Source organism: Meleagris gallopavo, chromosome 4 (assembly GCF_905368555.1).
Source record: "Meleagris gallopavo chromosome 4, MGAL_WU_HG_1.1, whole genome shotgun sequence".
In the NCBI taxonomy this organism is placed as follows: domain Eukaryota; kingdom Metazoa; phylum Chordata; class Aves; order Galliformes; family Phasianidae; genus Meleagris; species Meleagris gallopavo.
This window is the reverse complement of record NC_139407.1, coordinates 18036682-18059802: the sequence shown is the minus strand read 5'-3', so window position 1 is coordinate 18059802 and position 23121 is coordinate 18036682. Positions and strand designations below refer to the sequence as shown.

The 23121-nt window shown below is 38.3% G+C and overlaps 1 protein-coding gene across 3 annotated transcripts in view; it reads left to right on the top strand.

Moving 5' to 3' along the window:
• The window catches only part of SGMS2 (sphingomyelin synthase 2), a 36818-nt gene that overhangs the window by 4010 nt on the left and 9687 nt on the right, over positions 1 to 23121 (top strand). For all 3 annotated transcript variants that reach the window (XM_085222304.1, XM_085222305.1, XM_085222303.1), the window contains exons 2-5: positions 17836 to 18495; positions 19252 to 19369; positions 20162 to 20315; positions 22763 to 22929. In XM_085222304.1, coding sequence (XP_085078430.1) covers positions 18041 to 18495; positions 19252 to 19369; positions 20162 to 20315; positions 22763 to 22929 — 894 coding nt within the window. In that variant the 5' untranslated portion in view covers positions 17836 to 18040. The remainder of the gene's footprint in view (positions 1 to 17835; positions 18496 to 19251; positions 19370 to 20161; positions 20316 to 22762; positions 22930 to 23121) is intronic.

Here is a 23121-nt window from a genome sequence, read left to right as displayed (position 1 = left end):
CCTGGGCAGGCTTAAGTAAACAAATTCTAGAATACAATGTGGACGAGCTGTTGTTCTGTTTAAACCGTTTGTTTGCTTTTCCTTCTTTAAAGGACGCCTATTCAATGTAGATCTCCCTCCTTGAGCTACTGAGCTTTACATGAGCTAACAGCTGTTAATTACGCAGGTGAATGTCTGATTATCATACACGTCTCAATGTATGCTGCTTTTCAGAGCGTGCAGGGCTTACCGAGCTTTACTCCAAGGTGTATTTATTAATTGGTTTGCAGAAAGCCTGAATTATTTAGTGTTTGTTTTTAATGCATTTTATGTCTATTATTTGAGTATGTGTTTTTTAGTTACTTTTTAAATGAAGCTTTAACTTAACTGATTGAGGGCTTGTTTCACTGTAGAGATCAATGCAATTACTTCCATCTTTTTTTCTTTTGGCATAGGACTTGCATTGATTTTCAGTAGGGAAGGGTGTAATCAAAATGTGATTTCAAAGAACACGCTCGTCTCAGTCCTTCTGAAAAGTGTTCAACAATACCATATATAACATGTGCAGTCACAAGAGGTATTTGAGGAAAGTCAAAGTAGAGGGGGGAGGCAAGTTGAGTAAAATTGTAAGGTGATGACAGTAGTTTGTAGCTAAAGGTCCCTAATGAGATTGGACTGTCCTTGAAGTGAACTCAAACAGAAATCAATGGGAAAATGAGAACTTGAGGTGGGCAAAAATTGATTTATTTTTCTTTTTTCCTTTTACTCTCAGGCTGGTAATTTGAATCCAGAGTAACTTTATGTACCTCTGTATTTTAAATAATGAGCTATGGCTGGCATGTTGATGGGCATCTATTTCCTGGATCATGAAAGCGCCTTGTATTAGTGGTGTAAGATATGAAAGTTGTCATCTGGCTCTAAAAATCCTGCTTTCATGAGCTACTTTCCAAATGAATTTAAAACTTGCTCTTCTAAGAAGACATCAGAAGTGTAGAGTCATGCATGTGGTATTATAAAAGGCTTCCTACTTCTGTATCAATTTAAAGAAAAAAACCACAAAACTCTTCCCTGTCTATAGGGGAACTGAATGACAGATCTCACTTAAAGTATTTTAACTTCTGTGTTGGTATACCCAATAGAAGCGTAAAAACTGATGTACTAATTTTTATTTTGAAGGATTAGTTTAAAAAAAAAAAATTGAAACAAGTGATAGACTTCAAAAATGAGTAGTTTTGTTTGCAAGGTTGAGAAGATGTTTAAGAAGGCTTTAAAATAAATGTTTCCTCATAGAAAACAACTTTGAAGATGCAGCTATTTGTAACAATTTGGATTTGTTTTCTAATTTTGATGGGCTATTGACCTACAATGGTCTTTGATGCTATTTGTGGGGAGTGGACAATACAGATGCTGTTAGGTTTTATTTAGTATGGGTATGGTATTGCAGTAGTCTCAACAGATGCTGGGAAGATTAGTGCAACACTAGATCCACTGTCTGCAGAAATCTGTCTGCTGGGAGGATGGATGGTTTGTACCATGGACACCACTGTCCCAGAAGATGCTGCGGGACGCCAAGCATGTCAGGCACCAAAGCACTGCTGTCCTAGCAGATGCTGAAGATCTTAAGGCCTACCAATGGGGAAGGCTTATCTAATACAGATAGCTCTGTTTTGCGTAATCTGCACCTGTTCAAAAGACATTCCTTAAATGTATTGAACCCTACTTTTCAGTAAGGCTCTGAAACCTTAATAGCTTAGATGAGTCCTGTGCCAGGGTGCTTACTTTGCTGCTTCTCCTGCCCCAAATAGCTGTTGTGTGAGGATGCATAATACAGGGAGTAAAGTACTTCTGGTGATTGCAAGTGGTTTTGGAAGTCTACCATGTAGCTATCGAGTTCTGTTAGGACAAAAGCCCTTTCTGAAACCAAATCACATTCAGGAAAACTCATTGCCCTCTAGGTAACATACGCTGTATCTTTAACAAAAGGGAATTGCTGTGCCTTGAGGCCATACTTATGGTACCTGACATAAGCTTCCTGCTTTACTGTGTTTTGTCCCTCTGGCATTAAAATATTTACTTTTAATCTATTTTATGAATGAGGAAATTAAATAGTTTGTCATAAGTTCTGAACTGTTGAGTTAATAATTGAAAATACAGTGGTTCTTAATAAAACACTGGGTCTAAATCTAAAATGAGGAAATTTTTGACCATGGCTACAAAGAGGAAAACTCAGTAGAATTCGTGAAACTTAGATGCCTGTTACAGTAAAAAATGTACTCAGTACTTAACTATAAGATTGTCCAGATAAAATACTGTTTCCCACATGTATGAATACAGAGAAGAGCATCCTGTTCACTTGCAGACACCTGAGCAAAAAGGAGGTCTCTTGCTTTCATTCAGTTTATGTAATTCTATATAGACTTAGTAAACAGAAACTCGCTTGTTGCTGTCAGTGGACCTGTTATACATCCAGAGGGTGAGTTTTGCTGGCACGTCAACTCAGGTCTTAATAGCTCTTGCTTTTAGAGTTAACCTTTAGCTGCTCCCTGCTGAAGCCTTCTATCTCCTTTGCTCTATGTGTACTGGGATTTCCTTAAGGCTGACTCTCTTACTGTGATCCTAGGCAACGCAGTGAGCTTCACGCTAAGCTGCGCGGTGTTTTCATGTCTATGGATACCGATGCAAAGTGCACTGGTGTCGTAAGCCTGTTCCTCCTTGAGAAAAGGTGCTGAGCCTCTTGGGTGCAGCGCTGAATGTTTTGGGAAGTTGCATCAGCATAACAGATTCAAACTGAGCTACTACAGAGCGCTTACAGATATTTATCTAAGAGTGGCTGAACATAAAATGGATTCATTCAAAATTAGTTTTGATTTAGCAGTAATAAATCCTGAATTTGTAAATGAAGTGTGTAGAGTTGAATTTGTAGTCTTTTGTAGCCTTAACAGTGCGCAGGACTGTCCAGCTTCCAACAAGTCTCTGGCAGAGACCTGTTTAGAACCCAGATGGGGAAAGGTCTTAAAATGAGACACAGGACATTTGGGTTAGATATTAGGAGGAAGTTTTTCACTCAGAGGGTGGTGACACACTGGAATGGGTTGCCCAAGGAGGCTGTGGGTGCCCCATCCCTGGAGGCATCCAAAGCCAGGCTGGATGTGACTCTGGGCAGCCTGGTCTGGTGGTTGGTGACCTTGCACATAGCAGGGGAGTTGAAACTATGTGATCATTGTGGTCTTTTTCAACCCAGGCCATTCTATGTTGCTGTGATTCTATGAACTTTTAAGATTTAGCTTAAAGCCCTTGGCAAAAGGCAATGTTTTTCTGTTATTGAAGTGCTATTACTAGTGTCTTGGCATGTTACCTCCTCAGTATTTCTTCAATAGAGCACCTGCATCCATAGAAATCCTTTATTAAGAAGTCATCTGATTTTACTGTTTATATTCTGGTTCAAGCAAGCTGGGTTTTTTTGCCTTTGTATTTTTAGAATTTGCTCTTACTGTGCAAGCCTCATAAGATCTTAAACTGTTGTGTGAGGAGAGTTGACTAGCTTCTCACATCTAGTGATGTGAAATGTACATAACAGCGGCAAAATATTTACTTGTGCACACCCAGGTTCCTGCTCGTGTATGCTCACGTGCTGGGTGGATGGCTAGTGGAGCAACTGTTCAGATTCTCCTTGTTTTAAGGAACAAAACTTGGTGAAGAGAAAACAGCGGACATGCCTTAGTTTTTAATTGCCTTCCATATGGAGGACGTGATACATTGTATGCCTGATTGATATTTCTAATAAATTTCTACAGTAATTACTGCTCATGATTCTTGTCCTTCCCCCTCGTCAACCTTGTGAGTAGGAAACGGTGCTTGCTATTTGTAGCTGCTTTATAAGGGTGCCAAGTACCACTGCCCATGTCTCAGTTTGAGGCTGAACACAGGCTGTATTGAAGCGAGCTGTTCTCATCACTGCCACTGCCTCAAAAGGACATTTTAAAAAGCTGGAATGCTGTGTTACTGTCTTAGCACTGCTGAGAACATGTTTAATGTAGTACAGTAGCATTCTGTCATCTGATCCTCTGCCAGTTATTCTGGTTTAAATTTGTGTATTGTAGTTTCAACATAAAAATAAGCCTTTAAACTGGAAATTTTGGAAGCATCCTTTTTTCTTTAGTTCAGTGTGGAGAGAAATTAGGAACAGTAGATGTTCTTTAGAGTAGTTTGTACTTCCTGTAACCAGTCTACTTCAGGTGCATGGAAGCTAATAATATCTCAGAGTGCCACATGTAGCTGAAAAGTTTGTATGTTACTTGTAGTTCCTGTGTGTTAGGACCCTGGCAAAATACCTACCTATTTGCTTTCTTATTTTCATAATACTGCACTGATCCATAAGGATGCTGTGTTTCAGTTACGAATAACGAAGCCTTTTTTAACAGTGCTATTCTCACATGGAGAGAGAAACAAACAAACAAACAGAAAACAACAACAAACTTATCTTTACTGGCTTTCACTGAATTTGTACGCTGTTTGGGGCATGTTACTTAATGAGAATTAATTCCTATCTTCTGGCATACCACCTTGGTCTTGTAGAGGCTTATTATGATTGGAAAACTTGGCTTTATTTGATGAGTTCCAAGGTTCCACTTGCTCATCTGCTTGCTGAGTAAATGCAGATGTTCGGTCTGCTGTATTTTCATGGAATTACTTGGTTTCGCTACTTATTTGTACTTTTGGGGGGAAAAAAGCCAACAACAAAGAACTCTGCACAGTGGGGAAGATATGCCAGCAACTCCAGCTGGTCCTCCAAAATGAAGCGATTCTTTCCATCCTGTGAGAAGGAATGCTGTCTGAAATAGTCTGAATCCTGATTTTACTACTAAAAGCAATCGTGCAAACAGCTCTTCAGTGTTTGTGTTTTTCCAGAAGCGTTAACTTCCATGATGAACTTCAGTCTTGAGAGGAAGGGCTGTGCTGCCCCATTTAGCTACGAAGCAATGGACATTAACAGCACTGGTTCTTCTAATGTGCTCTAATAATAAATCTAGGCATGGACAGCAAGAGAGCTTTATGATGTGTGCTTCTGTACCCTACAGAGGCTGTATCCTGTGTTAGCAGACGTTTCTTCTAAAATTCATCATCTAAGCAGTGTTTACCAAATAATTGAATGCTACACATGCTGTGATACTGAATGAAGTGCACCCTCAGCTGAGGACAACTTTTTCAATGGTAACCATGGTGGTTAGCTTCATCTATGCAGTTCCTAAAATATGGTTAATCTATCCTTATACGTGCAAGTAGACATAATAATGATGGCTAGAACTAGAAGTGTAATTCACTCGTATAAAGGGCTGCCTTAATAAAAAAAAAAAAGAGTAGTTAATCAACAGATCATAGTCACCTTTTTGCTTTGCAGTGTACACTGCATTTTCGTCACTATATGATCAGAGCAATGTAAGTAGCTATCTGACTTGGTTTCACTCTGCAGGATAAATGCTTTACAACTTTTCTGTTTTTTTTTTTTTTAATGGGGCTCAGTTTATTTTAAACTTTGTCTTAAGCGTCTTTGATTTTTTTTGGACTCGTTAATTCTCTTCCAACCATACAGCACTGACTAGTCAGCATGGTCAGGAGATTCTGGGGGTTGGGGGTGAGGGCATGTAGTGGAGAAAGATTGTGCTCTGTTCTGTCTTGTTGCATTAAGGACAAACTCTAAAAGATTTTTTCTTTTTCTTAGCTGCGACTTTTTGAAGTGTGCATGCATGTATTTCTTATTCTCTCTCTGTACTCCCCTGTAATGTAGTGTTTAGCACTGCAAACCTTCCTAGACCATGTTTAAAGCAATGCAGTTTATTCAAAATGGGACTGTGTGATATGCAAAGAAAGTTGTTGGTTATGGAGGACTGTATTTGTAAATATTAGGACACTTGCAAGAGAAATGCTGTAATTAGGGTTCACATAATTGGCTCAAATGACTACATCTTGATTAATCTTTAACATTATGAAAATGTGTAATGCCATTTTAATGGGTTGTGTTACTCTGCAAATGTTAGACTGCCATTAGCTTATAGTTTGGTCACTTGTTGCTAAAAACAAAACATGCATAAAGTCTATTTATGTATCTGCAGCCATATTCTGTAGTGTGTTCAGTTAAAAGCTCAAATGTTGAGGCTTGGTGAAAACTGGAGTTCTTGCTGGAGGGTATCTCAAAATGTGTGTGTAAAATATTTGCTGAACACATTCAAACTGTACAGTGTATTCTGACCCTGGGTGCTTGGGGTGACTGCCTTGATTGATTCCTTGTGGAATGTGGGATCAGTTTATGTCATCATGATGCCTGTGCTTCTGCCTCAGAAAAACAAGTTAACAGGTCTTGATTCTATCTGAACCAGTTTCATAAATCTTACTGACAGACATGGGAAAGCTTTGAGACGTGTTTTCTCTGAGTAGTTCTGTTTCAGAGTAGGACAGTTAGTTACTCAGTTTGGATTGAACTATTTCAGCGTTGAAGATGGTACCGCTTTCTTGAGCACGTGCTTTAGTATAACCATACTGGGAATGTAGGATGAAATGCTTGTTGTTTTGGAAGCTGGCTTTTTAATCTAAAGATGAGATGCTTCTATGCTTATGGCCAGCATATCTAAGTCTATTTCAAAAATTAAGGCTTCTCATGTGTGCTTTTCCAAAGGAAAGGAAATCAATTTTTCTCAGAGGCTGCGTGTGATTTTTTTTTTTCAGGCTTGACTTGTTTCCTAGTATTTGCTTGAATACTAACACTGACTGTGATTTCAGTGTTGTCTTGAATGGGATGCTAAAAGATGGGAAGTCATATGGCAAGTTATAAGAAGGGATAGTCCATCTGATGTAGGACATAGATGTTGATTTCTGGAGGACTTAAACGACATAAAACTAACTTAGTTTGTATATTGTGCCAGTACAGCATCTTGCATTCCTTATATGAAGATATGAAGATGTTTTTCAAATGGCTTATTTAAACTTTTCTTCTATGTGTGCTTGCTATTAAAAGAGCTTTTAGTTATTTTTAAAGGCATCCAACAGAAAAAGTTTTCTGCCTTGAAAGTCAAAACACTGGGAAGAAATAAAAATAGGTTGACTCTGGGCCTTCGAATGAACTTAATTCCATTAATTAAAAAAATAAAAGCATATCCCATGATCTTACCCATGAGTAGCTTGTGATCAACTGTCTTTATATGGAAATAGAAATGCATTTCGTGCAGTTCAAAACTAATGTTGACCTGCGGTTCAAGTTGTATGGCCCAGGCTTCCTGGAGGACCTCACTTCAGTTATTACCCCTGCTTTGAGGGAGCAGCATACTGTAGGGTGAAATTTATTAGTATTGCAGAGTGATTTCTGCTTCCAGTTAAATGAAAGATGTCCTTGTGGATGACAGCTTGTATGGCAAGTCCTGAAGAATCCCATGCTTTTATCTTGTCTTGATAAAAACAATTTTAAGAGATCACATGAGCTGTGATTAGTGTAGAATGCTTTAGGCTGTCTTCTTAGGCTGCCCCAGCTGTTGCCAATGTGTTAAAACAGCTCTGAGGTATTAGTGTGGTAGTTAAATGTGCATGGGTCCGAATTTGTTAGAGGTTTTGTTTCCTTTGCAATACCATAATTGCTGGTGTGAAGATAATTTGTCCGTCGTGCACTGTGGTTGGTATTCAGGTATCTGATACGGTCCTTGCCAGGTTGTGTTACAGTTACATAACTGGAGCACTAAAGATGAAATTGAAAGTCTAGCAACAGCTTCAAATAAAGACTGTCAGTTGAAGTAGGCTTGGCCCATGTTTTAGATCAAGTCTGTAAGAAGCACTTTGTGCCCTTTGCTACCTCTGTGGAATAGGTGTGAATGCTGAAGGTTGCGTTGGCATCCTTGATGCCTTGTCTGACTTTGGGCAAGCTGTTATCCTCCGTGAGGAGAGTAATGAAGAACAGAAGCATGTGTGATGGCTCTGGCTGAAAAATGCTCCAGCAAGTGCTGTTGAGTGAGCAATTGATTTCAGTAGAGGTTTGGTTCTACAAACCCTTGTAAGGCACAGAGCAATACAAGGGGTCTGGATTGATCTAGTGCTGTGTTGATGATATTCTGAAATATAAGTCATTACAGTATCTAACCTTCAGGTTCTTCTCTAGACAGTAATTCTCTTTTGTTATGTTGATTTGTCCTACGGTTATAAGGTCAGTCCCAAGCTAGTACTTGAACTGCCCTTACTGATAACGGTAATCTTTTGCCATAACTGGGATGTTTGAAGACTCACAGAAGCACAGCAGAAATACCAATATATATTCAGATATTTCTTCCTTTCTGAGAAGACATGAGTTGGTAGATCAGAATAATAATTGTTTTTTTTCCTGTATACTGATCTTGCTCAAGTTCTGCTCTCTCTTAAGTGATTCAATTATATCAGTTTGAACACTTAGCTCTTCCCCTTGTGACTGGTCATGCAGGTGAGATTCAGCACTAATTTCCTATATGCCATGGTTACTTAGCATATCTGCACAACATTGCTTGTCTTTGTGAGTCTGGATGTGACCTACAGTTTTGTCAGCTGCAGCCCTGCCTTCTGCAATGTGGGTGGCTTTTTTTGGGGGGGGAGGGGGGTTAAGAGAGAGAGCTGTTTACAGCTAATGGTTGTCACGTTGGAGTTGCTGTGTTTGTCCTGGCATGGAGTAGAGTGCTTTAAAATGCTTTTTTGAATCACTTGTCTTAATATTTAGACAGAAGTTATAGAGCTCTACAACTTCACATGAAAACTTGTTATTGGACTTGGAAATATAGTTGCGAGTATGTTTTTCTAAGTCTCTCTTCTCAAACATCTTGTTTGATTGGTCCTAGGGTCTTTATTCCCCCCTTCACCTTGTGGTGAATCCATTGGAGAATCCAATTATGGCTTTCCCAGGGGCAGTGTACAAGACTGGTACTCAGCTGTTTTCTTGCAGGAGTAAACTTAATCTTGTGGATTTAGTAAATGGGAATTCAAGTGTAAACATCACAAACTTGTTTTTTTTTTAAACTGTTTCTAAAAGCTTTAAGCAGTAAGCTTCCCTCTCTACTTAGGCGATAAACCAAAATGTAGAATACAAGCCTCGTGAGTAGCTAGACAGATTTCCTCACTGCAGTGGTGGTCAGTGCTGGCTTGTGGAATGCTAGAGAATAGGAGATGCTGCTTATCGAAGGCTGCAGTTTGGCAGGGAATAATGGAGAGAGGTTTGTATTATTCTTTAATTAGGCAAATAATAGCTCTGAGAGGCAATAAAAACACGTTAGTAGTACTCTCAGACCTCCTCTTCCCACCGTTAGGTGCCTCAGATGGGGATAGCAAATCGATAAAAGGTTTCAGAAGGTATTTCAGTGATGCTTGTGTTACTTTCTCCTGCTGGCTCCACTGTTACCATCCACTAGAAATGTTATTTAACAATGGTATCCAGTGCTGTGGGGAGATGCCGTGACAGCCAGAGGAACAGATAGTTCTAAGGAAATGCATGTTCTGTTCATGAATCCGTGGAAAAAAGCAAAAATGAAGAAGGAAGTGTTGAAGTGCATAGTACTTAAGTGTTGTCTTCCATGACTAACTCAATAGTAAAAGGAAATATTTTTTCTTGTCAGCATAATGTGGAAAGTATTTTCTTCTATTAATAGAGAATCTTGAGCTAATGGAACAGTTAAACGAGTTTGAGGAAGACATGGGATTGCATTGGAAATTTGCATCACAATGACTTTGTTTAAACCGTACAGTGTTGTTTAAACTTGATGAGTAGCATTTGTTGGGGATGGGGGAAGCAGTTATGTATGGGAAACTTGATATAATTACAGTTACGACAAACTGAAAAAAAAAAAAAACAGTCAAGATTCTGTGCTGGTGTGCTAATTTCCACAAACGTCTGTGTATTGAACATGTGGTGTTCGTTATTCAGTAGCCTTAACATATCTGGTTTTATTTTTGAAAGATTATGGCAAGTAAAGCTGTGAACAGAAAATCAGAGTAATGTCTGATGTGTCAAGTGGATGTACGCTGGGGTGCCTCAGCCTATGAGCAAACAGCTTGAAAAAGAGCTGTGACTGTTCCCATCTCAGTTCTACAGGGGGTGTTGGCTGCAGTGCAGGATCCTCGTGCTGTGGATGGCAGGTGAGGTGGTGGCAAGATGAGAAGCTGGAGGGGAAGACCGAAATGGGGAGCAGGTCATGTTTCATCAACAGTTTCAGCCAATCTCCGTGTTTACCGTCAGTGACAGAGGATATATCGCGTACGTCGTCATTTCAGCTAATGCTTGTGAAGCTTTCTGGGCAGCTGGGCCAGAGCTGATTGAGCTGAAACCTATTTAAGATTTGGGAGGGGTAGAGGTGTTCAGACTATTTGGTGACTCCTTCCTGATCTGTTTGACAGCGTGTGAATTGGTAGAGTATCCTTGGTGTGGGGTTAAACATCAGTCAGGATGCATGCACAGGAAGCCTCAGGTGGGGAAGGAAAATCAAAGGGGAGAGATTGTATTTGAAAAGAGAGATTTTTCACTGCTTGAGCCTTTAAGCATAAGTGCTGCTCCAGGGCAGAGATGTGGGGCATGAAACTGATGTGATGTTTTTGTAATGTGAAACTTGTGGTACAGAGATAATCAGTTCTAAATGTGCCTTGTGCAACAGACTGAGCTGAGTTAACATCTCAAACACTCAACGAGGTAAGGAGATGTTGGGATCGATTGCCTTCAGGAGCATCAGCGAGAGCCTGAGGTGTTGTGGTTACCTGGTGAAGGCCAATTAGCACGTTTCTGGGGCTAACTTACAGTGAGGGGAGGGGAGAGCACAGGTGTAGCTTCCCATTCCCCTGTTCTGGAAGATCCTAGAATGACAAACTGAACATGTGCAGCCTGGAAGGTGCTGGGGCAATGGGCTGAGCATGTATGAACCAGCTGTAAAAGGCGCAGACAGAAGGAGCTGTGCACTTGGCCACCACCAGAGGACAAGAGCCTCTGCTTGGCTTTGTTTCTGGGTAACACCATTCAGAGTTGCCATCTGACTTGTTTTTAGACATAAATCCTCTTACTTAGCAGTTGTTGCTATGCTCCTATTTGGGAGTAGCATGGGGAGGAAAAACTTAACAGGTGTTATGATTAATAATTGCCTAAATACTTGTAGGATGTGTCACCAATAAATTTACTGGAAATGTGTGGCATCCTTTCTAACTGCCTGCTGACCAATAAGCTGTACCAGAGTTGCCAAAGCACACATGAGTCAGTACTATTCCTCACCTCTGTGTGCTGATGGTGACTAACCTCCTGTCTGACTTCATTGTGAGGCACAACCTTTGCCCTCTGTATCTGGGTGGAGGATTTTAGAGAACAGTGAAGCATTGCTGCCTCCTGTGCCGCTCCCTGCTCTTGGTGGTAGCAATCTGCAGCTTTCTCTTGGTCTATAGAGGGTGTGCGATGTCAAACGTGCTGCTAACAGATCTTTTATCTCTTTGTTTTGAGAAGAGTCTCTTCTTTGGGTAGCGATTTCTGATCGGTGTCTGGAAGCTACAGCAAAACAAAAATGATCAGCACGGGAAAGGCTCAGAGAGCAAACTGTGTGCATGCAAGTCTGATCCCCAGCTGCATTTTGGCACTTCTCTGAGTTATTTTTGCTTGTTAAGACTGACAGTGCAATGACTTCTACTGTTTGTAGAATGTTTGTTCTATTTTTTTAATGTGTGGGGGGAAAAAAGGATACAACCCCGATGTTTCCTTGCAGTGTTACAGAATACACTGTGTTAGAGTATTCTTTTTTGCCTCTACTCAAAAGCAGCTGATTGGGAGCTTAAGTAACAATTGAGCTTAGTACATACAATGTCTGGAAGTGCTCATTAAAGGACACTGCACTTTTGGTCAGCAGATATGATCTTTTGGAGTCAGGGGACCAAACAGCTGAAGATTTTGAAGATGACTTGAAATGATAAAGGCAAGCAGGAGGAGCTCCAAGATAACATTCTTTGTTTGTGTGGCCGTTGAGTTACTGCTTGAACAACTCTAAGGGAAAACTTATTCACATTCAAATATATATAAAATCTATGTATTCATATTCTTCTGGTGAGAGAGCATTTTAGAAACCTGACCCTAATGTGAAGCACTATAGGTAGTATATATCAGGGAAATCGCAACTTAATTCTTCCTTCTACTGTTAAGAGGTATAAAGATTGTACAAACGAATAACCAGTGATTTTTGAAGCTTTTAAGTGTTCAGTCTCAGTTTATTCAGATGAAGAAATTATAATTTATGTAGTGCATTTACTGTTCTGAAATGATAGAATTGCAAAGAATGCCTGGTCAAGAACCACTCTCTTCTAAGATGTAGGGACCATCTACTCCATTTCCATTACTGAAAATAGCTTTATACAGGGGAAATAGTTAATGCTTTTCAACAAATTTGAATGTTATTGCAAGTGGCAGGATGCTAATCTGTTCTGAGGGCGTTTAAATGAGCAATACTTCCGTAATACAGATTTTATTCATGCTTCTGTAGTATCATATCAGTGAGAACTGTTGGCAGCCTATTCGAGAAGGTAGATAAACTTGCAACTTTGTCTTATTACAGTTTGGGTTTTTTTTTTTGTACTCATTTGTGCAATGTAAGCACATGCATTATGCATCTGAGATATGGATATGGCTCTGGAAATACTTTTGCTGCAGGGGAGATAGATAGATAATGGGCACATCTGTTAAACTCAGTCCTGTTTTTTACACCTCGGATCTTTTTTATGTTACTTTTTTTATGTACAGTGTGAGTAAACATACAGGGTGGAGGAAGTGATTCTCTAAAAAGCTGACACGTGAAATGTCAAGAAATAAATCTTCAAGTTCTTATTTACTGTTGCCAAAATAGCAGAGGGTATCCAGCTTCATTTTATGGTATCAAAAGTAGTCCTGAGAACTTTAAAGAAAATACATACTAGCTAAATGTTCTTTCTGCTAATAGCTTTCTCTCATGCTATTGCCAGCTGCATAACTTATTTCTGCATTACATGATTTCCAGACTTTTTACTGCAACTGCCAAATGCAATAACATATTACAGCCGTATCAAGTATTTGAGTGAAACCTAATAAGTGAATGAAGTTTAAAAATGTCTGTGTAGAAACTTTGTCCATCTTGTGTGTGATTGTGTGTGTCTTTCATGTTGGAATAGATCAGTCTTACTTTACGTGCTCTTGTTCAATGTGAATGATCCTATTTGGAACAGCATGTCAAGAGCTGCTTGGTTGGAAATGCTGTTGAAACTGGCTCATTGATAAATTCTTCAAAGATTTTGGTTGTTTTAGAATTTAAAAGTATTGGGTGAGACTCAGCAATTGTGAGTTAGCTTTATCTAAAAAAAGACCTTAGTGTGAAAATTGAGTGACTAAGAAACTAAATAAAATTGCTTGGTATTAAGTTCTATCATGAAGAGCTAAACCTAGACATGCTTTCTTGTACTCCCAATTACTTATCTCCATTTGACTATCATCTGAGAGAAAACACAGAAAACTAAAGGGGTTACATGTACAGGAGCAAATAGAAGCTCAGGAAAAACCATTAAGAATGCATCTTTTTCACTCTTGAATTTTTTCCCTGAAACACGTAGTTCACTTCTGCAATCACTACTACTTTTGTAATATTGCTCATTGAAAAGCTCTGCTCCTTGGTGAAGGTAGATGTTTAGAAAATATTGAAATGACTTCAAAAAAAAAAAAAACCTTGTTTCTAAAACCTGGGTGTATCTCTTGTAGGAATTTTGCTTATTCCTAGAGGTAACTTGGCTGGCTTTGTGCAAGTCTTTATCATGGTTTCTGCCCCAACTCCCCTCCCGCCCCTATGAACATTCAGTAGGTTAGAGTAGTTTTTTAACTTCTGTTTTTCTCCTTCCAAACCCTGGATATTTGCCAGTTAGTTATGTCTGAGCATTGCTGCCCAGTACTGAAGAAGTTTAAAGCCTACCCCTAACAGTCAGTGTCACTTCCTATCCCTTGATATAGGAGCATTGCAGGTTGCACAAAAGAAATAGGATATTTTACATGAATGTAAGGACAACATGGAAGCTCCAAGGAATAAATGCCTTGTGGGTTGTAGGGGCATAGGTAGGGATCTGTGTGTGTTGGTTTTGGTTTTCTTCTTGTTTTTGGCTGAAAAACTTGCACGCATTTGGAGAGCTTTTCACAGCCTGAATCAGAGGATGATTAGTCTTATGTCTGTTGCTTTTCTGGGTAGTCAGCTTGGCAACAAGGAAGTACAGGCTTCAGACAAGGCTGATGTTTTTGTTTTTATTTTTTTAATTGATAAGATAAATAAGCATTATTTGAGAATATGAGAAAAATAGACTGAGTCCCTATGAGGGAAGAAAAGCCTTTGAGTTCCTGCAGCTCAAATGATATAGTACCCTGAAATTTTATTGAGTTCACAGAATGCTCTTAGCTTGAAATAATTTTGATGAGACATCAGGAATGGTAGATCGATGTGCCTTGCAATCCTCCAAAAGTATCAGAAAGGAACATTGCTTTGTCCTGTCAGCTGTAGGTATAACAACTTTTAATAAGTTAATATAAAAGCCTGAATGTCACTCTGCTTCTATGTTGCTAGGTTGTTGTTTGTTTGTTTAGATTTTCTTTGGCCTTTAAGACTGAATTGTTTTACAGTTCTAAAGCATACAACATCTGGCATCTCTGCTACTGGCTCACTTACATGGACAAAAATCTTCTGAAAGTTCTTAATGTTTACACTGGACTAAAGATGCATACATTTCAAAAAGAGTTCTGATTTTAAAGTGTCTATGAGCACATGAAGAACTGAGCAGTATCTGTACTCTTGACTCTCAGTCTTGATTATGATCCTGTTCCATGAAAGTCTGTGAACATAAGAACTGGGGCTCTTGTCCATCCAATGCATTATCAATCTCTTTAAGAGAAAGCTTCTTTTTATTTCAATGTGTTCTCATCGGAGTACGATTGTTCAGGAATAGAAAAAATAGTTTGAGAGAAGAAAAAGCCAATGGTACAGTTTAGGAAATGAAATCAGGTGCTTTATAAGTCCATTGGTATTTTACAGTGGATTTTAAAGAAACTCTTGAGCTTTGTCTCTCTGGATTTTTTTGCTTCTGATTGGAGGGGGAAAATCTAATTTGGTGAAGAAATGGAAAACAAAAATTCCTCTGCATAATGTTGTGCAGAATCAAGTGCAAGGTAGAGCAAGCTCCTAAGTGGGAGAAAAGATGAGAATAAACCACAAGTGTGGCATAAATAGAAACATTTTTATCAGCGTCATTTTTTCTGTCATTTTTCAATGTCAGATGACAAGAATGTTGTGTTTTCAAAAACATGAAGGCCAACAAAAAATGGGGTGGATTGTAGGCAGTAATATTATTCCTTGAGTCTCAGCTGTGTACCATAGCATCTTGTTCAGCTACTTCCGGTGCTGAAAGCTGCTTCAAGAAGTTAAACTTGAAAGAGGATACAGATCAGAACCTTTACTTGTTTGGCAATGGATTGAGATATTTTGAGGTTGCCTTTATCTGCCCTTTCAGTTAAGTGGAGCTTAGCTCAGCCCTTGCTTCTGCATGAGAACCTCTTGAATGTTGCATTACCGTTTCTGCCACAGAGTCTTAATGCACCACAATTGTTAGGAGGAATTGCAAGACAGGTTGAACAAGAACGTGTAAGCATCTGAGTGCTACCTGCTTGTGCACCTGAGGGAAGAGCAGGAAGTACTGGAAGGTGGGCTTCAAGGCTGTGTGACAGCAGCATACAGCTGGGCACAGGGAAGCCAGTGGAGATGCCACTTAACTCCTTTCACTCCTGTAACTGAACAACTAAGGAGGTGCCTTGAAATAGCTGTAATGTTTTCTTAGTTGAGTCAGAAAGCCAGAAGAAACAGGATGTGCTTTCAGTGCTAAAAACTTGATTTAGCTGTTAAACAGACTTCTGTTGTGGAATAACTTCTTAAATAAAGGTGTGAAGCTGCATTTTTTAGTTGTATAACTTTTTGTTTTCTTTTCAGCATGCAGAATGAGGCATATGTTGTTCTTTGATCTTCAGTGATCAAAAGGAATTAGTTAATTTGCAGTGGTTTAGTGATCTTAGAAACAGTTATATGAGATAGAGATTAAGTGTTAGGGATCCAGAAGGATTTCACTCATGGGTGCTTCATCAGTGTAATGTTTCATTCATGTTTTTTTACATTGAAACTCTTGGCGGGAAAACCTGGAGCTGTGTGGCTTCATTTGTTAAAAAGCTCTGACGTTGTATTTTGAGGTTTAAAATTACTGTTTTGGGGTGTGTGTGTGTGTGTGTGTGTGTGTGTGTGTGTGTGTGTGTGTAAAACGTATTCTTCTCATGCTTGTTGTATGGCTTTGGATTAGTACAATTAATACAAATGTGTGGTCATATTTTCAGGTTGGGAGTATACAGTACTGCTGAGAAACACGTACATCTTCTTTCAGGAATCAGAAAGCAACAGTCAGCTTGTAGGATCTCTTAAGTGAAGAGGCTTAAGCTGTTACTCTTCTGTCTATAGAATACATTTTTCTATCAATGCAGTATACTTTCCTTATTAGTAAGAACAGTACAGTTCACTGCAACTAATAAACATTCTGATCCATGTGAGCAGACGATACTTGGATCTAAATAAACATGTGATGTTAACAGGGAGAAGGTAGTTGTAGTATGCCCTTGCTGATCTCCACCTACAGTGATCCTGTTCTCAAAAATTGAGTTTTTGATGGTCTGGAGATCATCCTTTGTTCTTTCCTTCCTTTCAAATGTTAATACCTGGCTCCAAACACATGAAAAATTGTATGAATCTTACTTAGGAGCAGTTAACGATCCCCTTCTTTCTTTAGGCAGAGAGAAATGTAAATAGATAGCATAATAGTAATAGCAATGGGATTTACATGCTGGCTGTGTTTAATATCTTTCCTTCAAACAAACAAACAATAAAAACCCTTCCAAACTGTGTTGAGTTGATTGTCCTTGCTATAAAGAGAAATAATTAAACAGGTTTTTCCTTAACAGTTTTCTCATAAATCCAAGTCTGTAGTGGAGCAGTCAGACTTGTCCGTATTAACAAAATCAGATTGAAATAAATTCTGTGCTGTAGCGGACCTTGCTACTTCTTCCTGTTTGGAATGTGGCTTTAGACCCATTTTTAAGTAACCAAAGGACAAATAAAGATCAATTATACTTTATTCTATGTAATGGTCTCCACAACAAAGTGCCTAATACAGAGGTATTTCTCAGTTCTCTGAAAAATCAGATGTTTAGTGGGTGCTACAACAGCTTTGAAGATGCACTGGGACTCTTTTGGTTGAAATAGTTATTCTGGGCCCAAGGTGACTTAATGGAGCTATCCATTGAGTGAATTTTGCAGGTATTAATAAATAAAACAAATAAAATAAGATCTTAATAAATCAAATACAGTAGTGCACTCCTGTTTTATTTCATCTGAACTAAGACTTACTGATCTTATGGGTAAACCAAGGTGCAATATAGAGTGAATCTGTAATCCAAAAGGAGTAATTTTTGTACAAAATGCTTTTGAGTAATAACATTTGATATTGCTGCAAAAACGGATTTGCTTTAATTCTAACAAGTGAGTGGTGTTAATTAATGTGTTCATATTGTCTACTCAGAAGAAAGTCTGAATTCATACAAGTGCCTAAACCAATCATATATTAAATTACTTGATAGGAATTGTTTTGAATGATTTTATAGTAACCACCTTTCTTTACTTTCTTTTGACCGCATATGTAAAGCGATACAAATATACATTTTTAAGATTTGTTGACCATCACATTAATTGTTCTGAAGGTTCTCAATAAGTTTCTTTTTTTTTTTTTTTTTTCTTTTTTTGTTTACAGGTAGTAGAGCTATAGCGGGGGGGAAAAGACTTGTCTCCACAACTTGCTTTACACTATCTTTTGGCACAATGGACACTTTTTAAGAGTTTTGCCAGTAATCAAAAATCATCTAGGAACAGGAACGTTGGACTTCAAGGAGTAAGAGGCTTTAAAGAGCTCCTCAGAATCAGTCACTTAAAACCTGGTTTAACCGTGCAGCTTGGGAATGAATACTATTGAGACCGCAAAACTTGAAGACCATATGGAGGGTCAAAACAATGACTCGGCTAATGGATACACACGACCTACTCTCTCAGTCAGCGAGGAGAACAAAAATGGCAATAACAAACCGAAGGGCTTGTCGAATGGCCTGCGAAAAACGGCAAAGAAATACCCTGATTACATCCAGATTGCTATGCCTGCTGAATCCAGGAACAAATTTCCTCTGGAATGGTGGAAAACAGGCATTGCCTTTGTCTATGCTCTCTTCAACTTGATTTTAACAACTGTCATGATCACTGTGGTCCATGAGAGAGTACCTCCAAAAGAGCGGAGCCCTCCCTTGCCTGACAAATTTTTTGATTATATTGATCGTGTGACATGGGCTTTTTCTGTATCAGAAATAAATGGAATGATACTAGTCGGACTGTGGATATTCCAATGGTTATTTCTTAGATATAAGTAAGTAGCTGTTTCTACCTGCTGTGTGCTTCCCAAACATTGTTTCCTCACTTTTGATTTGGGTAGAAGAAATCTGGGGTAGAATCTGTAGCAATATTATGGAGTAGAGCTGACAGAAAATTAACAGTGGGATGACTTAATTAGAAAATGTTTCATTGTCCATGTTGGATACAGAGATATGGGTGTTTCCTATTTACTGTGTAGTATCTCATTATTTGAATTTGACACCTACGTATACTAGTCAAATTTACTTCGGAATTGAGTTTTCTAGAGTGCGATTATTGAAATGATGATGTTCAAAGAGAAAATCATGGTGATGCGTTTTTTTAAATCTGAGGAGAAACCGTTATTTCCTACAGCTAAACTATGTTTTTTCCATTGTTGTCATTTGCTCAAGCTATAGATGTTATAAACATACGTTTGACTTAAAAATGTGAGATGAAGAAAGGTCACTGAGTCAAGGAAAACAGTACCTGACATCACACCTAAATTAGTTAGATAGGTATAGTAGGATCCCTATGGTATTTGCTATATCTTAATATAGTAAAAATCAAGACTGAAACAGAAAAAAGATTTCTTAGTTTTTGATATTTAGAGAACAATCTGGCAAGGAGCTGGAGATAGAGCTGCTCTGTAATTCTAGTGAAATAACTATCTAAACTAGATAAACTAGTGAAACTAGAGCTTTCTAACTGTTATATATATTGTGCATGTGACCTTTGCATTGAATATTTTTTTTCCTCCCCTCACTTTCAGATCAATTGTGGGACGCAGGTTTTTTTTTATAATAGGAACTTTGTACCTGTACCGCTGCATTACTATGTATGTTACCACCTTACCTGTGCCTGGAATGCATTTTCAGTGTGCGCCAAAGGTAGGAGCCTTTGCTTCTTAATTCTTATCTTAATCTTTACCTGGCTCATTAGAGCAAATACTAAAGCAAATATGTCAGAGGCCCTGGGAAGGGTCTCATCAGTTCTGAAGTATAGCATCATATATCTATATCCATTTTGTTATTTTCAACTGAGACAACTTGACTTAACTCTTTCATCTGCTATGTTTGTTTCTTATGATTCTCTATCTATTTGAAGATGCTTAATTTACATTTCACTGTTGTAGAGCTCCTCAAATGTTTCTCTCTAATAGCTTGCAAAATTACTTTGCCTGTAGCGTACTTTATCAAGGGGTGGGAAGGGTAGAGACAAGGAAGACTTAAATGCCCTTCTAGCAAAAATTTTTTTGCCATTAAAAGAAGAGGGTTTAATCAAAATCTGAAAGACTTGAGAGCTCTTTTGGATTTTTTTTTGTCCACATGAATATTTTCTTTCTGATTCTGTGCAACTTGATTATCCCTTTTATCTTTGTTCTTTTCAGATATCCTTAGGAGGCTAGGTGATACTGAATGTTTGCCTAACTTTTTTTTTTTTGAAAAATAGAACTGATTGCAATTATACAAAAAAAAAAAAACCTGCTCTAAATCTGAATATGTACTGATGTAGTTGCTTCATTAGTAATTCTAAACTTAGTAAATTGAAAATGGGAGGCAGGAGGGGAATAGAGATACGTGTGTCACTTTCTTCCTAACTCCACGTATTGTTGGGGAAGAAGTTTAAGTTACTTACTCTGTATTATAACTTTTCTTGTATTTTTTTTTCTGGTGGTGTAGTTGAATGGAGATTCTCAGGCAAAGGTGCAGAGGATCCTGCGACTGATATCTGGTGGTGGTCTATCCATAACTGGATCTCACATCTTGTGTGGAGACTTCCTGTTCAGTGGTCACACTGTAGTACTAACACTGATCTACCTGTTCATCAAAGAGTGTAAGTTATGGTATATTTACGCTATTTACGCTCTCATTGCTTGCATCTGTTGTACTAAAAAGCATGTGACAAAAGTGCATGTACAACTGTTGCCTTTTAGAATTTATCAATCAACTGTACACAAACTGTACATTTACATGTGTGAAAACAAGTTGTGACTTTGCAGAGTAAAAATGGAGCATAAATGTAATAAAGCAGTATGGGCTTTAAGAACTTAATTTAACTAAGACATTTGACTTCTAGCTTTATAAAAAGTGACTTTTTTTGAAGCAAGCTAGCATTTCATTGTTCACTGACAGGATATGCAAATTTTGGCTCAAAACACTGAAGTTAAATATGCAGCGTAACCTTATTGAAGGCTGACTGACTGCTGTGCTGTGGGTTTGAAGGGGATTTTTTTGGCTTGATTACATGGTCACTGCACGCTTTTAGTACATACAGAAGCAATGTTCTTTCTTTAAGTATACAGTAAGTTAATTATATGAAGCAGTGGAAAGCTGAGGGTTGTTTTTTTACTCCTTGGATGTCTTTTGCTAGAGTCTCTTCTTATACCTTTCAACTTGGTAAGAGTTTGGCAAGCACATAAGAAACATAACTGGGGTTATGACTTCCCTTTTTGTTGTGTAGTATTGTGAGGTATGGGGAGTGTGAAGAATTATCTTTGCACACATAGCGTTGATTCCAGTTGTAGAGAACTGAGCACTTTTGAGTCTGATCTACGGTAAGCTGTACTTCTGTCCTAGGAGCTTGACTGCTTATAAATGCAGTAGTGAAGAGTTTCCTCTTCAGTTTACGTGTTACAGATTGGAATCTTCTCTTACTGTCATGCTCCGACCTATGCAAATGCTAGCTTGGATGATAGTAATATGTAATTTTTACTGAAATATGATTGGCCAGCATCAGTTGAATTCCTTCATCAAGGGAGAAACGTTGCAGTGTTATGCAATAAAGCATAAATTAAGGAAAAAATACCTAAAAATACTAGTTTTAACATCGCAGTCTTGAAATCTGTGGATTCAAGATGGTTCTTAAACAGTAGTTTAAGATAAGAATATCAAACTAATCAATTAAGCCTTCAAGTGAATGTTACTGGATGAATGGCATATGTAACTCATTAAAAATATCAGAACAGTATTGGGAAAATAGCCTAAGAATTGATTTGTTTATTGCTTTGTTTTGTGGATGTAATTGGAGCTTCATGCTGTTCCAATACGCTTTAGTACAAGGAAGAATGCAGATGACTCAGTAGTTAGGGGCACAGTATAATTCTTAGCTTTTATCGTAACAGGTTGGAAGACTAGTATCTCATACGTCTCTGTAATGACATGACTGCTGCTTAAGTGCTAAGGATGCTTATCTGTGTAGTTGCGCTCTATAACTCGTGTTCAGTACGTGAGAGATGCAGAGCTTTCCTTATTTCTGTTTCCTGTATAATTAGCAAAACATCTGCTGAGTAAGGTCTTAAGAAACAGATTTGCTCTGAACTGCATTTTACTTACTGTATGTAAGTGGCATATTTTTTTGACATGACACATATCAGTAAAAGATGCATTAAGTTTTTATTTCTAGTTCAGTTTGGGACTTTTTTTTTTTTTTGCTCCATTCTTCCTTGCATCCTTTGCTGCTTCGCTTTTTTTCTTAAGTCACTGAGTTTAGCTTTGTAATGTTTAGAGGAATTTGAGAACTTAGTATTTTTGGCATATGCACCAAAGCAAATTCCTTCTGTAGGCACTATTTTGCACAGGACTATCGAAGTGCTACTGAATAGGTTTCAGATCAGTAGCTAGTCTGCTAGTATTGCGTAAAATTCAAGGCTGACCATTGGACCACAAGGGAGGGGTTGACAAAACTTCCCACTGTGAGTGAAATGGAGCCTGTTAGCCTCTCAGAGGTTATGAATGGTCATTGCAACACTCAAGATACTTTGCAATGGGTAGAGAAGGGGAGGCGAGTTCAGCCATTAAGTGGCTTAAATGCGTTTTGAAAAATAGTTTTAGTTTCACTTCTTAGGCTTTCATTAAAAATTAACTTTGCATACTGTGCTTCTCCATACGGTGTATTGTTTCAGAGTAGATATCTCAGTAAAGTAGCTAAAACTAAGAGTTAAAGTAAGGATGTATTTTTTTCTTTCCCGTTTAATCTGTGATCTCTGCACAGGTTACATTGATTCTAGGTATTTGGTGTGAATATATGTTACTTGAAGTACAGAAGACAGAAACAGGACCAGAGTCAAAGTATAGGCAAACAAAATAAGCGTGTTTTTCTAGGATTTGTGGGAAAGAGATGAAGCTAACTAGAGAACAAGTGCATCTATTCATCACCTGTCTGTGCTGTATGCTTTACTACTCAATAGTCTTTAATCATCTCATTTTTCAGTTTACCCACTGAATTGCTATAGTAACATGTATGTTTGCTTTTGTTCTCCCTTCACCTCCCTATTATTACAGATTCACCACGTCATTTCTGGTGGTATCACTTAATTTGCTGGCTGATGAGTGCTGCTGGCATCATTTGTATCCTTGTTGCTCATGAACATTACACTGTAGATGTCATCATTGCTTACTATATCACTACACGACTCTTCTGGTGGTACCACTCAATGGCTAATGAAAAGGTGAGTGGCAAATAGATTTAGAATCAATGTGTGGCATGCATTTGTTAATTATACCGTGAGGCCAAAATGAACTCTTAACTTCAAAGTAAAAATAGAGAGTCTGTATCGAAGTTTAAAGAAATTGGGCAAGGAGTTTAGTTTTTACTGTGATTTAAGTAAATATTTCATGTTCTAAGATATTCTTTTTGATCT